The 16,559-nt window shown below is 39.6% G+C and overlaps 1 protein-coding gene across 3 annotated transcripts in view; it reads left to right on the top strand.

Moving 5' to 3' along the window:
* The window catches only part of sez6a (seizure related 6 homolog a), a 93,481-nt gene that overhangs the window by 40,779 nt on the left and 36,143 nt on the right, over positions 1-16,559 (top strand). For all 3 annotated transcript variants that reach the window (XM_039777431.1, XM_039777429.1, XM_039777430.1), the window contains exons 2-3: positions 8,458-9,171; positions 9,636-9,757. In XM_039777431.1, coding sequence (XP_039633365.1) covers positions 8,458-9,171; positions 9,636-9,757 — 836 coding nt within the window. The remainder of the gene's footprint in view (positions 1-8,457; positions 9,172-9,635; positions 9,758-16,559) is intronic.

Consider the following 16,559-nt stretch of genomic DNA (forward strand, 5'->3'; position numbering starts at 1 on the left):
AATTCTTTAAATGATGGCGGCCATGTTTGTTCACCAATCTTGCTCATTTATTTATTGTTGATAGGATCAAAATTTAGAAAGTTCTATTCATTTGACGTTTTTCACATTATGCAGATTAGCCAAAAATTCCATCATTGCGGACGTCTATGGTCCAAGAGGCTTTTTTGTACAGTACATTGAGTAATAATAAAATAATACTAAACCCCTTTGGGGTTGATGGGAGTTTTTTGGAGCTGGAGATTGTTTTGAAGAGGGATGAATGGGAGATGGGTGACATCAATTGAGCAGCTTTTACATTCACCACTAATGTCTGTGTTGTGAGGAGGAGAGCCAGATGTACAACCTGCACCCTCAGAGAATAATCCATTACTGTACTTATGTGTACATTGCATATTGTGTCCTCTAAATATTGGTGTTATATAATTTCAATGTCAAAGTATTCACCTGGGATCTAATAATACTAAGTAGGGAGCCAAGTTGTAGTTATACAATGCATCTTCTGTTAATCCAGAACTTTCTCTCATTACACTGAAGGAATCCACTACATATTTGAAAGTTGTATGTCTTCTTTCACACACAGCTCTATTCTTAATTGACACCACCATGGAGTAAATGAGGAGAAAATGAAAAGATAAATTACTCTAATGGGAGGAAATGAAGTGTGAAAAGAGATATTCTTCCCAGTTTTTTTCTAGGATGCAGTACATTGGTAAATTGAAACACAACAAGGATCCAGCTTCTATATAAGAAAGATTCTGCCATGATTACAGAAAATTATGTGATTTTAATACCAGGCATTTGTACAAGACATGCACTCATTCATTCCTTAGTTGGTAGAAACAACGTAAAAAACGTGAACAGCAAAGAATGCACACATGAAGACAAAATGGGGAGAACTGTGGCATGAGAAATGAAAATTGATTTAGCTAGCAAAATTATAGATTATAAAATAAATAATTGCCAATTACACCACATTCAACCCTTAATCATAGAGTTCAGATTTGTTTAAGGTTGGCCCATTTAGCCCCTGCAGCTTTAGTCCTTTACAGTAGATTTCATGCAAATAGCGGGGCTGGGTAGCTTTGTTTTTGTTCTGCTCCAGCTTAAAGGTCAGGTCTTACGAGCTTCCTAGCACCATTAAGACACAGTTTGTTTAAAGCCTGTCTGAAGGACAATGCTCAATGAACCGGAACACAGACAGGCTGTGATAAATGAAAGGGAAAAGTTATGGTTCCGCTCAATGAAGTCAAAGGGCAGATGGAGGATAAGAGTGTGTCTCATTTCAATATGCTGTTATCGTCACGACTCAAAAATCAGACAGTAAAAGAAATATGTGAGGCTCAGAAATTGGAATCTCTGCACAGTCATGGATGCACTATTCTGATTTTAGACTGGAAATCACCGTCGGATTTGTGACCTTTTTTTTTTAAAGGCTTATTCTTTCAGCCAGAGCTCACTTAATTTCATTTTCTTCCTGCTACATTTTTTTTTTTTTATGATGTATTTCCAGCCCCATGCACTTGTCACACCCACAAACCAAATAAAATTATCATTTCCTAAACTTAACTAATGGAATCATTCATCAGTTTCACCCCATTATTTCCTATAGTCTTTCCTTATGGCTGCATGCAAACAAGTATAGAATCTGCACATGCTGCAACCAAATGCCACTACGAGGAAATGTTCACCTTATGTTAGAATAAATTCATGAGCTCTAAGCTCCACTGAGGACCCTAAAAGGAGTCATGTAGAGTAATATGAAGGCCTCGTATCTGAGCCCAGCGGAAGCTGCTTATTGATTTGCTTGTCTAGTGGCTCTCTGTAATAATAAGGAAATAAAGCCCCTGGATATAAGAAGATTGATGTTGATCAGCAGCCTGTCTCAAGTGTGGCTTGTCCCATCTTATTAGTGCTCTCTCCATGCACTGGAGTGTTCACTGATGACTCCATTGATATGCAACTGAAGAGAGGAGGCTATGTGTTGCCATCTTGAGGAGGATTACCATATGATTGCTCACTCTGTCATCTAAGTCAGTGTCGACGGAGAGGTTGCCATGGATCCATGGGATATCAGGGCAAAGCATGAGCTTGTATCTCCACTCACACATAATCAGGATGGCCCGGACACTCTTTATTATAATCTAGTTAGTAGAGATGAGACAAAGAACTGCAAACCTGCTTTATCATTGTATAAATCTTCTGCAAACCACATTTGCCTTCTAAACAAATGAACAGCCACGTTCAGTTAAGTCCAGATAATGTCCCACGAAGGACATTCTTTTTGCTGCAAGACAGCATGAAAACACAAGAACTTGACAAGATATTAAAAGCAAGAAAAGGTTTGAAAAACAAAATGGTAAACTGTGTGGGCAATGTATTAGTGACATAACATCCTCTTCATTTTCATACTTTATCCAGCAAGACAACCTTTAAAGATTTAGAGTAGGACTTCACACACACACACACACTCACACACACACACATATAAAACATTAATTTAACCCAGCAAAGGATTAGAATATGCCAAACAAAGTAAGAACTGTGTATTCATTTACACAACAACTCAATTCACTTGACCTCAGGAAGTTTCCCACACTCTTAGGACCCCCAGCTTCCTCTGAGACCCTCACATGTCCTACATGGGCTTTACTAAATATGCATACAGAGAAACATTTCACTAAGTAAATTTCCCCAAAGACAATAAATGGTATTTTAATGTATTTGTGACACTGCTCTGAATAAAATAACTAATCTCATTCTGTCACGGTAATTACCACCTTTAATTTATGAATTAGCTCAACAGTAATTAACCAGCTTCAGTGTGGTGTGGTGTGGTGTGGTGTAATGCAGTTACACGCATAACCTCTCAAGTGTGCAGCATGGCATCTACTTTTAGCTGTTGGATCTACTGCAGTAAATCAAGTTTAACTGAGATATATTAAATTTCACATCAGCACCTACGTATGGCTGCTGCTGCGGCTGCTGTCACTTGCACACTATACCCTATAGCAAAACATTTTGACAACTTGTGGTACTGTACAATACACAACACAACTGTCACACATGTTAGCATCTATCATCTCTTTGTGATTGTATTCAGTGCCTGTGACGATGCAACTTGCTGCTGTTTGAATGGTTAAATATGATAGCATGACACACATTCTTTGGACCTGACAGTGCACATCAAGATCACTTTGTTCTGACAGTAGCCTGGTTATGCCAGCATATTACATCTATATCTGATTGGAGTCCTTCAAGCACAATAAATTGTCTGGCAGGAGGGTGTGATTTCTAACTGTGGATGGAATCACATGAGAACAGGAACTGCCCAGGTTTCTATAGAAAGAAACAGGGTCTGGCAAAGGTTGTAATTTTATTACATGTCAAATGAACATAATTTGTTTAGCTTGTTAAACAAAATGTTTGTTGACGACATGAAAATAGCTGTTCTACAAAAGCCTATTTTCTCTTGCTACTGTATGTAGGCTTGTGGTCTTAATTGTTACGATGTCATTGTACTTATGTTTGTGTAAATATTAAATTTCACAATATAGTCTTCATTTCATCTTTCATCTGTCTGGATTTTCAGCAGCTCAGATGTAAGGTATGTCACATAATTTACAGAAAAGATTAGCAATCACTGACTGCCATACATGTGTAAATAAAACTAGTTTCCTATTTGGCATTTATTGATTTACATTACATTAATACTCAGAAATTTGCATTTAAAATTCAGTTTTTAAGCTCTCTTCGGTGAAACCTCAACTGTAAACATCCAATTAAGGTTGAGAAATTAGACAAGTTTGGTAGCAGTACGCACTCCTCTAATCACCAGGGTGAGGTCTCCAACCTGTACACATTGATCCTGTATTGATCTGTGTATGAGAAACTCTGGTTAAATCCAGTTCTTCATTCTCACTCTCCACTTTCACTCGATATTCTGACTGAAGGGCAGCAACTCGTTGGTCAATAGCTGACCAACATAGATAGAGACATAGAGAGAGAGAGAGAGAGAGAGAGAGAGAGAGAGAGAGAGAGAGAGAGAAAAAAAAAAAAAAGAAGAAGAGAGAGAGAGAGAGAACAGAGAGAGAGAAAAAAAAAAAAAAAAAAAAAAAAAGAGAGAGAGAGACAAATATAAGAAATAAAAAGGCATGCCTCAGTTGCAGTTCGGTGCAGCAATAACAATAATGTCAAAAGCATTATTCCCCAGCTTTACAATAAACTATGTTAGAGATTCCTCTACACTTTGCAATTATGAGGAGGAGGGGGGACAGCCTTATAAACTTCAATCATTCATGAAGACCTCCCCTTACACTCTTTATTCTCGCTGGTTGTGAGACATGTCAAATATGCTTAGTTTGTCTTTATAGTGCAGCTTTCGCTGCTCTTGTTGTGACAGAATAAGGCTACAAGGAAATGTTTTTCCTCCATCTTAGAACATCAAAAGATCTTTGAATTGCTTCTGTACCCAAGAAAGATAATGTGGTGTTGTCGCATCTGCCAGTATAATGTAAAACCATGTGTCAATTTTGTCAGCCTAGGAGAGGCTTTGTAACAAAATTGTTTACTCTTCCTTTTAATAGCCCGATCAAACTTTTATTAGCGTGCTAGATGGTGGTAAAACAACTCTGCATCAGCAAAATGTTACAGTGGCTTACATCTACTTTTTTTAAAATTATTTTTATATTTTTAAACATACAGAACGGACAAACACAATTGATCAAGAACAAAAACCCTCTCCCATCCCCCACCCTCTGCGGTCTCAAGGAAAATAAAAACAAACAAATAAACAAAATCAGAAATCACACTTTGCCTAGTCACTCTCCTCTAATTCTTGTGATGCTTAGGTCATTAGGACTGATACTTGTGCTGCTGCGTTTTGCATAGGTCTGTAGCCGATAATTTGGCTTTGTTAATCATTGATGTAGAGAGCTCAAGCATAACTATGCCTAGAAAATATGCCAACCACTGTTTTATACAAAGCGAGTGGGGGGAAGCCAGCGCTGAGCTATCATTTTCTTGGTTATGGGGAGTTCTCCCATGGAGACTTGCATCAGTTTAGCGTAGATCCTGGACACCAATCCTCTCACAGGAAAATCAACAAGCCATTTAGTGACTGGGTGTGGCTCAGGACTGTTCCCCCATGGCACTCCATAACATTTTAGGGCCGATCTTAAGCAGAGATAAAAGAAAAAGGATGTCTGAGGGACCTCAAAACTAGCTCTTAGATCTACAAAACTCAACATACCTTTCTCATTGAATAGCTGGTTAACAGTATAAATGCCTCTGTCACTCCACTGCTTACAAACAAAGGGTTTGTTGCCAGACATTAAGTGTGTATTATGCCAAATTTAAATGCCGTCTCGTTGGTGTAGCCTAGTTGCTCCTCGACCTGTTTAAAGTTGGTCAATGTGTTGGTGAAAATAGGGCCATAGGCTAGCATACACTGTTTTGGGCACACACCTGCAAAGGCAAGGTCTTGCAGTCTTAGATTTTCAGTGAGGTTTTGCTCTATTTCTCTCCATGGGACTGTAGATGAGGGGTTCATCCACACTCTGAGGGCCCGTAGCTGAAAGGCTCTGTGATATACCTTTTAAGGTTGGGGAGGGCCAAGCCTCCTGTGTTTGAGGTACGTTGCAGAGTAGAGTATTTTAGCCTAGGTTGTTTATTATTCCAAATATATTGCCGAATTAAGGTATCAAGTTTCTTTCAGAAATTTATCGGTGGGGGTAAGGGGATTATTGTACTTAAGAAATTCACACGAGGAACTATGTTCATTTTAACAACAGTAATCCTGGAGCATAGTGATGCCGGCAGCGCAGACCAATTGGCCAGATCCCTTTGAACACTACTTAATATAGTTTCATAGTTGTCCTGGACAATTTGCTGTAAGGATGCGTGTATGGTGATGCCCAAATATGTAATTTTGCTTTGGATTGGTATTGTGGCACTAATGGTTAATGTCTGTTGTTCAGTACAAGAAGATTAGATTTATTCCAGTGAATTTTATAGCCAAAGATTGAGCCAAATTCGCTTAAGATCTTAAAAGAAAGAGTCCTCAAGATCAGCAATGTACAACAAAATATCATCTGCAAATAGTGATATTGAGCTGCTACTGGATATAATCTGAATATTACAGATTTTATTTTGCCTTATGGCTTGGGCTAACGATTCAAGAGAAATTGCAAATAGCATGGGGGAGGGCTTACATCTACTATTGATGTTTTACGAGCAAAGCAGAGCTTCTCCTGTGGCACAGTTCATTTTCACATTAATTCAGTCACCAATTCTCATTTAAAACCTAAATGCATGTTTCCTGTTATGGGAATCCTTATTTAATCAATAAAGACAAAGTCAATTTTCCAGGGTGAATGTTTTCCTCCTGGCAAGCAGATTTCAGCTGTTTCATATGCAGGAAAAGCAACTACTTGTACCTTGTAACCTGCTTGTAATCAATAAACACAAAATGAGCCAGTCAGTTGTAGAATATGCAAGCAATTTTAATTAGATGTTAAGAACTGATCACATGGGAATTGATCAAGTATACACTGACTGTGAAACTCACCACAATTGAATTGAATTTCAAGGCACAACAATTTATAATGTCAAACAAATTTGCCTTGAAAAGCATTTGAGAATATTGTTTCAACCATGACATGCTACTGTATTTTACTTGAAATTTATCGTCTACACAAACATTGTATCACCATTCACCTGACCTCTAAAGACCATTTTAAAATAAATCTTACATCTGTTTTGACTTCCAGCCTTTAGCCTCTTGGAGGGCTGTAGTTAATAGATTCACCATGACGACATCTCACTCTTTTGTTGCCTGTGTCAACAACATCCTTTCATCTCCAAGCATGAAAAGTGTGCTGGCAGCTTTTCTGCCTCATTAAGACAAACGAATGCAAGCTAATTAAAGTGTCAAAGCTGATGGCATTGTTTCATGCACACATAAGAGGATTATATGAACTCCCTCAGTGTTTTTGATATTTATCTTACTTATTTACACAATACAAAAAACACATACAATTGTTTGATGTTTAGATGAAATTAGATGGAAAGAAAAAAAGATGGAGATTACATTGATGCCAAAATAAAAGCAAGAATTCAAAATCAGTTGTAGTGTTTTTAGTCAGCTCATCTCACTATGCTAAAAAGATGGTGATTGCCATAGATGTTTTCTGTTTATGTCCAGGCCTGTATTCATACCTCTATCTCAACAAGATAGAAACAAATTCTGCCAACACACAGTTTAAAACAGCCAGTCAGCACTAGAATTTTAAAACCTGAACTCTTTCCACATGAAGGTTTGTAAATGAGGGAAAACAGTCTGTGTTGTTATTTGACTAAGTATAACTAGCAGCCGGCCTGGAGAACAGTTGATCATTTCAGGATAGCTGTCCTGTCAAAGCCCCTAATGACATACGAAGACTTTGTCTTTGCTAATGTTTACACTGTCTGGAGGATTTGCAGTGTTAGGAAGCATCCTTTCATTAGATTTTGCCCAAACAACTGATGTGAGGAAAATGTAGCAGTTAATGGGGTAAATATGGCACTTTTGGACTCACTGTGGAAATCATTTTGGCTACAAAAAAGTAAAAGCGTACACTGCATGAACTGATTGGCCTGTCTTTCTTCTTGAGCTGTTACAGTAAAAGATATATTGATGTTGAAACTGGCATAGAGGGAAGTAGATGAGTTTTATATTGGGCTGTACTGTTCCTTTAAATTATTTGGTTGGTCACTCTTCATAGGGAGAAAAAAAGAGCAAATAAAATACTAGCCTCAGAAAAATATGTGCTTTTAAACCTTTTTATCTGACAAGTAGCTATATTTTTTCTGCCTAGTGTTTTTCCGCTCTGAAATTTTACTGCCTGCGGAGTGTGATTGTGGAATTTGTCTTTGATAATAAATTGGCTTTCTGCAAGGTGCTACTCAACACTGTCAGTATAAATCAGCCGCATCTTAAAATATTATTCATGTTAGTTTAATGAAATGTATAGTATGGCATGTAAATTAATTGAAAGAAAGTATCAGATTTTAACACTGAAGATACATCTGAAAACAAACAGTTTTCTTACACAACACACTATACTATTATACCATGCATACTGTACATTACTTGTAGTGACCTACAAATGCCGACCCATTAAACTTTTTTTTTTGAAGCTTCTATAATGGATGGTATAAGGGATTATACTTACTTTGCCCCACCCACACACACACACACACACACACACACACACACACAGAACTGATTTAAATAGCAACAAAATATGTGGAAGAATTATACAATAGGACAGCCTCTCATCTAGGCATAATCTTGGTAGATTATAGGCTGACACAGTCTTGATGATTTTATAATGAAAAAGATGTACCGCTCTTGTGTACTGTATGTAACTTTTGTAACTTACTGGCCTGGGACATTTTTCTTTTTCTTTTTACTCTTAGCTCCAAAGGAAAACAATGGCATCAGTAGGAGAACACCAGACCCTGCCAGGGACTCCTCAACACAGGACACAGAGAGCGAAGTGCACTCTGTCACCACTGTCTCACCAATGAACATCCCCAACCACCGGCCTGTCCTCGAGGGCCTGCGGCTTCATGAACACCTACTTACAAGGGATTTCCAGGGGGACCAACACTTTTTTAGGAGCGATGGCTCTGTGGCTGCATATTCCACCATGCCAGGCTCCGTGTCTGCCTCAGATGCAGGAGACCCTGTCACTCAGCTGGTGCCCCATGAAGATGCCCCACCTTTCTCAGACATTGCCACTACTGCCACTGAGGCTGCCACCTCCCCACTGACCACATTTACTCCCACAACACCAAGGCCGCCCATGTCTCTCCCTCAAAAGAAGTCCTCTAAGACCATGGGGGTTGACAAGGTAGAGCCAACAACAGACTCCCTCACCACTCAAGTGACACCAAATAATATAGGTTCAATCAGTGAAAACCCAGTGGCTTCCTTAACATTGCAGAGAAGTCAACCTCAAAGTTGGAGTCCTTCTCCTGTAGAGGCTACACTTGCACCCTCCTCAATGAAGATGGAGAAAGGGGAGGCAAGGGAGACTGCACTGAAAAACAAAACCAGCCCTGGTTATCCACTCCCCAACACAGCGTCCACAACCATTATCACCACCATCACCACCATGCAAACAGCAGGTAGGCATGTTTTCTCTGACTTTCAAAGATGTACTGAGCAGAACATTCAAGCAACTTTGTGAAATAAATAGCATCAGCATCCAAATAACTTTTGCCCCGATGGAAATAAAAAATTGAGAGAACCTTCCCCCTAAGATTAAACACATTTATCCCAGAGGAGAAGAGAATAAAGCATCAGGTCATCAACATCACTGCTGTTCATTTCGCATGCTGCACACCATTCATCTCTCCACCAGGGATAACAGAGCCGCTCATGTGTCAGAAACAATCAGATTTTTCCTGATGTGTCCTGACTGTCCTTTCCACTGGCCACAGAGGGCTGACGGCCCAGATGAGCAGTGTCGGAGAGGAGATCTGCAGAGATAGTTAGAGGGTTACGGGGCCATGGTGACACAGGTGGGCTGTCAGAAAGATCAGTGGTCTGGGAAAAAGGGAATAACTTGTCTTTTCACTGTCTCCCACAGAGCCATGCGGCCTGAATTTCACTGACCCTGAGGGTAACATCGAAATCCTGCAGCAACTTGACTCTGGAGTGGAGTGTAACTATCTGGTTACGGTCTACCTGGGATATGGCATTGAGGTTCAGGTCAGTACTGGCTCTATTATGTGATCCAGTAGGCAATTTGAGGGGGGATGAGATTCCCTTGTTAGCAAAATTATCAAAATGCATGCCACTTGTAAACCTGCAATCCTCCCTCTCCATCCACCAGCAGCAGAGAGAATGCAGGGACAGAGGGATTGTTTAGTCTAGTCTGTCTGACTCAATGATCCTTTCTGATTGAGATTTGTGCAAGTTACAATCTATCGCCTGACCATGGCTCTGAAATATCAGTAACCCAACTGTGTATTGATAACCCATAGCACTGTCCATGGTGCTGAAGTAGCAGACTGGTTTGTAAAAAATACAGAACCAAAGGAGTCGTTCATGTGGCGGTTCGCCAGTCCTCCTAATGTTATCCCTTATTAGCAATTTTTAAACTATATATGCAACTTCTGATAAACTGGTAAATTTGAAATTGCATCTTTAAACCAAAATTAATAGATTCTTTTGGGCACTATATACACAACATTGACATTTTTAGTTCCTATTTACACATCCACAAAGTAACATTTGCAATGTGTAAGTCCAATAGTTACACTCCTTTTACCTCCCATCAACTCATAAGGAATAATCTGGCACTTGCTCCAATAGGTTCACTAGCTTCTTGTTAATTTTGTTTGCCGTTTAATGCTAGGCAGTGTTTTAACTGAAAACAGCTGCCTGCGTCTGCATATGATGAAAACAATGAGCTCAAAGACGTTATAAAGCTCAGTAGACCTGAGAGGAACTGCCGTATCAGGTGACAATTGTCTAAAAGTAAAATAATGCTGCAAAAATGGGTTCCATTTAACCAGTGAAGAGCATGGACATATTTTGGTTTAGTCTTAGCTGTAACAGTATTTTCTGGTCTTGTGTGGGTTGACAGAGATAGACAGGCGACAAATTGTTGGGTTGAGTGGGTAGATGGGTGCACAAGTGATGGGGTCTGCACGAGGTTGAAATGTTTGCTTGGTAAGTCTTTTCACAAAAGGTTATAAAAAATTTAACTGACAGTGTGTGTGTGTGTTCCCTGGCATTTGCAATTTCTCAAACGCCTCATTTACCACAGGAGACTTTAAAATGTGTGAGCTTTGTCTTTCTGCCTCTGGAGGGCTAAGATAAGTATTGACAGAGTATATGTTTGAGTGTGTTTTTCTCTGATAGCTTCCTCTGGGTAATACAAGTACATTTTGAACCACATACAGTAAGCACAGGCACTCATATGCATTTCACCACATTTGAAATATCAGATCTCAACTTCCATTGCTTCTCCAGAACATTCTCAAAACAGCAAGGCTAGGAAAGGACCTTATAGATATTTTATCCTCGACTCATCTACCAGTTCTTATAAAGAAACAGGGGGAAGTCATGTGTTTCAGCACCACCGTGTGAACAGATGGGGCCACAGTCTCCCTCCCTCCTACAGCTAAACTGATAGTGATCTGATGGCACACTATACAGACAACTGCTGGCACAACTGAAGAGAATGATGAGCCCTGGTCTCTGTTTCTGGCGACGGAAGATAGAAAGACAGAAATTAAAGTCAAGTATGTGTCATACCTTCTCATCAGCAATGTGTGAAGCTCCTCTGCCTGGAGGCTATCCAGGTCCCAGGGTTTTAAAGGAATGAAGGAGATGAGAAAACAGACTGAGAAGGAGAAGTGTGCAGAGAAAATGTTATGCAAGCAGGACAATTTTTACCTTTCATATTTAATGTTTTTTCCACAGTGATGGTTTTTATATAGTTCAATTAAACAGTGAAAGGATTTTATTGTGAGAGTCCTACTTTTCATCATGTTTTATGTCATTTTAAAGATACTAATCCTTTATATTATAGTATCCAATAAGAAAAGAGAAATGAAACAAACTATTGTTGTAGCGACTAAATTCATTGCTTCATTGCTCTGATGAGCTTATTTGTCATCATCACACAGTGATTTCTGCCATATCTCTGGTTGGATCTTAAACAGTTTGTTGGTTTGTAGCCAGATATTTCTTTTCTGGTATTTGTTAATCACAGAAATACATGTCTTAGTATTTACTTTGATCAGCTGGGTTTTGATACCCTTTACAGTGCCGAGCATTAACACAGGGGAAAAGCTTTTGCTCCACACTTTAGAGCAGAGCAGCCATAGGAGGGACATTATGGTTGAAGTGCATGTTCTTATTTTGGCAACCGGCCTCCGTTATGGAAGGGAGTCATCATTATAGCACAGACAGACCAGCAGTTTGCAAGGGCAAAGGAAGGGAATTAGGTGGAAGAAAAACTCAGAAGGACAGATGAGGTGACTGTATAATATATACACTGTATTTAAATATTTATGTTGATGTAGTGTACCTATGTTTCAGTATATATATATATATATATATACACACACACACACACACACACACACACACACACACACACACACACACACACACACACACACACACACACACACACAACACTCAGAGACCCCTCTGATTTTCACCAGCATTCAAAAACATCACAGAGATTGGTGGGGAATAAATAAGAAAGATCAGACCTTTTCTGTGCTTAGTCAATACTCCTTTCAGCATTCTGGCAGCTTCAAGGAGAGGGAGGATGAAAAATGTATCAGGAGAATTTACTGCCCTCAGCCTGACTGTTCAACACCTCTGCCACAGCTAATAGCATATAATGCATTGCCCCATCTGGTGATTCTGGCCGCATTACAATTTATTTGCAGAATAATTGCACAAATATTAGGAGGCTGATGTAACACCAACTTTCAGCACAGAGATAAACCAATAGTGTAATAAACACTTAAAATATGTATTTTTAAAAAGGTCTTGCACTTTAGTGTACACTGCACTAGCCTAGTTAAATAGCTTAAAAACCATATGTGCAGGACATTTGAACAGGTAGTGCAAACTATATTATCTTATAAGTTAATGTATGATGATGATGTAAAATATAGATTTTTGTCTGACATTCTTAGCTATTATATTAAGTTTAGCAATTATGAATAACTCTTAAGCCACAGAGGGTTACTGTAATTTTTACCAATGAATTGGCCATATCTTAAGCACATCTTATTTCTGTCCTCTATCTGTCTCCTCCTCTTCACTGCAGTCACTTTTGCAATAAGGTTTTAGAGGACAGATGGAGGTTTTCCAGAACTGGGCTGTGGCATTAAAGTGCTTAAAATCTGTGTTGGAGCTTTTTTTTATTTGATCAAATAAATCCAGTGGGTTAGCTAGCTATCAGCTCTTTCCAGGCCATCTGTCCCACTCTGATTTCTCCTTCTTCTCTGCTCACTGATCTACCTGCTTGGGTCTAAAGGAGCTACCATGTGAGGCTCTGCACAGGTTGTTCCAGCTCTGTTTCATGGTGGCCACATCCCTGCACTCTTGCTAAAAAATGAATGTATTGTGTGGGAGGGACTGAGAGAGGTTGATACATTTCAGGGGTTATGAGCCCAGACATGGCCAATTTCTCCCACTGCCACAAAGGCAGATTGGGGGAGTGTTTCCATTTTCTGACAGGTTGAAGCAGCATCATTTAAAAGGATGGTGAGAGAGGATTTTGAGGGCAATACTGTATATCTAATTTTTTTTGCTCTTCTCCATCCCTCTCCCAACTCTTGCACCGTTTTTTTTTTTTTTTACTATTTTCATCCTGCTCTCATTTATAAGTTTTTCTATTTGTCTATCCTCTACCCTGTCTTAAGCAGTGCCAGTTATTGTGGTGAACCTGGCGATATATGAATGAATTTACACCACTCTAGCTTCACCTGCATCTAATTGATTCTCATTAATACTTTTTATTTTATTCTCTTGATTATGTTGGTTAAAATAGGAAGTGACCATCAAGTGAAAGAGAACACAAAACCTTTTTTTGGTACTTTTCTTTAATTATATTTTATAAATATCAAACAAATGCCTTCAGTCTCAAATTATAGCTTCCAAGTTTTTCATCCACAAATGAATGAATATTGTTTCAAACGTTTCCAGAAAAAATGAAATACAACTTCAAACTCCAAACATCTAATGAGCTCAAGGCTACATGTACTAGTGAGTTACATCTACGGTAGGGATAAAATATTGTTGAGGTGCATTGTCAGTGAAATGAACCTGATTGAGATGTTAGAGAACATGCCAAGTGTTTATAGCTAACCCTGACTCAAGGGTTAACGATTGGTATTTGATGCTGCCTCTGCGACCACGCTCCTCTGACTCCAATCAATAGTCATGTTAATAAGCAGAAGCAATACTTGACACACAGCCTCCTCCCTGTGCTAGGTGAATTGCTGTATTGATCCTTGCAGTCTCATTTTAATTCCAGTATTTCTTACAAAAGAAGCAAAAATGCACATGGCATTGAACCTGGTGGAGTGTGGCTGATGAGGGAGGGAATTACATTTGTTTTGTTGGTGTTCAGTGACAGCTAGTGCTTTTATCAAATGGAAGGGCCACAAGAAAGTGTTGTGAAATTTCCACCGAAAGTCTCGACACATTTCCTCTTTAAAATGCAATGATGCCTGTAGTCCTCGCCACTGACATACTAAACGTGACATTTTAACAAGGTTATGCACATGCTTAGGTCATTCTGTGACTCACCAGAATCACAAAGAACGCATCACGTAGCAGATATGTCGCAGAGAAACTGAGCCTGACTGAGTAATGGAGGCCAAGACAGGCTTGCTACCTTTAATCAACTTGAGATGAGGCAGAGGGAAGCCTTCATCATGTTGTGCCTTGGGGGAGTAGGCAGGACATAAAGAAGGCCAGTTTGATCTTGATGAGCTTTTTAAAAAGGTGCCAGGACTTTTCTGAGATGAGTTTTCATGGGGCCTAGTCATCCCGAGAGGAATGACTTCAGGTGACACTAATTGCTCCTCCACCCAGCTAGCTGTCATAAAGAGAGAAAAACTGTCTGCCAGACAACTATGTTCTCTCCAACTCTCTCAGTGTCACGATGAGGCTGGGAAATTAAATGCCAAACAATATGAAGAGTAATTAGCAATGCAGGAATTTAAATCTATGCAAAAATGCACACTGCAGCAAATAAACAGAGATGTCGAGGCCCAAGAGGCACCACAGAGAGTGAGGCTGATTTATCATAGAGCGAGAGCCTCATCTCATGAATGTGTTCCAAATGCTGAGGGCCTTAGTGCTTGCTTTACTGTAATGTTCTGGAGGGAAAACAAGATCATATTTGAGAGGATGGTCACAACTAGGCTATGTGGTGGAGGCAATTGGTGATCTCAGGAGCATAAATGTTACATCACAATGTGACATAAGTGACAATGAGCAAGTTAGTATTGTAGTCAGCCACTGGCACATTCTCATTAACATTCAGCTTTCGCTGATTGGTACAGTAAGGAACCATTGTTTTAGACCGCAGGGCAAACAGGAAATGGCCTTGGCTGTTTCATACAGAGATGAATGTTCAATTACGATAACGTTTTCCATATAATGAGCACTGGAAGGTTTCTTTTTTTAAATATAAGAATTCATCAGGAGACAAACAAAAACTGGATGTGGTGTACCAAGATGATTCAAATGTGAGCCTGAGATATGGGGTGATGAGGCAGGTACGCTACCAGTGTGCTCCACTGCATCAGCCATAGTAATGACACTGCAGCTGGTGAGTCCAATGGCTGTTGATTTATTGCCCCCAGCAGCAGGGTCATTTAATTTCCATGTATAGTGGGATCATTTTGATTACATACTGCTCATTTCTCCATCAGCAATGGCTCCTGTGAGCCAGTGTAAATGTTCATTGCAGAGCACCGCCAGATGTTTTCAACAGTAAATTATCAGTGAGAGCCAGCCTCTGCGGACAGTTAATACGTACTGTGTGCTTACAGATGAATTAAGAAATGAGTGAATAAAGATATAATCTTTATTCACTCATTTCTTAATCCAATGTGTAAAAAGGCTAATTTGTTTGACAGATTGTTTCTTTCAAAGCACCAGGAGAAATATGTTTTTTGCCCTTATTTTAGACAGTCACTGCCTAATTGCATGATACAGATTAATTTTAGTTTAGCTTTTGTGTGGACTGTCAGATGCCAGTGGTGACTCCATAGTAAGAGATTAAAACCCATGGCAGCCCTCTTTCTGTTTGGAGGCGATAAGTTGAATCTTCACCTCACTGCAGCACCCTGGAAGCTGTTCTAAGATCATAGTAAACACACTAAAATCAAGGTATTTACTCCTGCAAACATCGTTTTCCTTTGAAACCTTTATTTTGGAGACATCCCCCCCCCCCCCCGCTGTAATGTGGCCTTGCAGGTTGGTTTGTTCATTATAGTGGTTTGATTGAAAGGACAGTGTTCAGGAGAACGAGTGACCCTCTCTGCTCTTGTCCTCTTATTTTGATTGGGCTCAGGAAATACTTTACTGGAACACTTGGGAGGGAGAAAATAAACACTTGAGGGTTAATGATTGGTATTTGAAAGAACACATAGAGGACAGTCTTACATTTCTTGCATTGTTTAGAGCTTTTCTTTTATTAACCTGGGTAAAAACACTAAACAGACATTCTTTCTTATCTCAACACAATTCTCAAAATGGAACAGCACAATGCTTAGATGGCATCCTCAGATAATGTTGTGGTTGGTGCAGAAGTGTGCTTGGTCAGCCAAATCCCCGGTACCACAAATGTGTCTGCTGAGGCAGAGATTCCAGCTACGAGTCACAATATAAGCCTGCTCTCATTACCATCCGAGAAACGTGTGTGTGTGTGTGTGTGTGTGTGTGTGTGTGTGTGTGTGTGTGTGTGTGTGTGTGTGTGTGTGTGTGTACACACACATACGTGCACCCACACATAAACACA

The sequence above is a fragment of the Perca fluviatilis genome, chromosome 16 (genome assembly GCF_010015445.1).
Source record: "Perca fluviatilis chromosome 16, GENO_Pfluv_1.0, whole genome shotgun sequence".
Classification (NCBI taxonomy): Eukaryota; Metazoa; Chordata; class Actinopteri; order Perciformes; family Percidae; genus Perca; species Perca fluviatilis.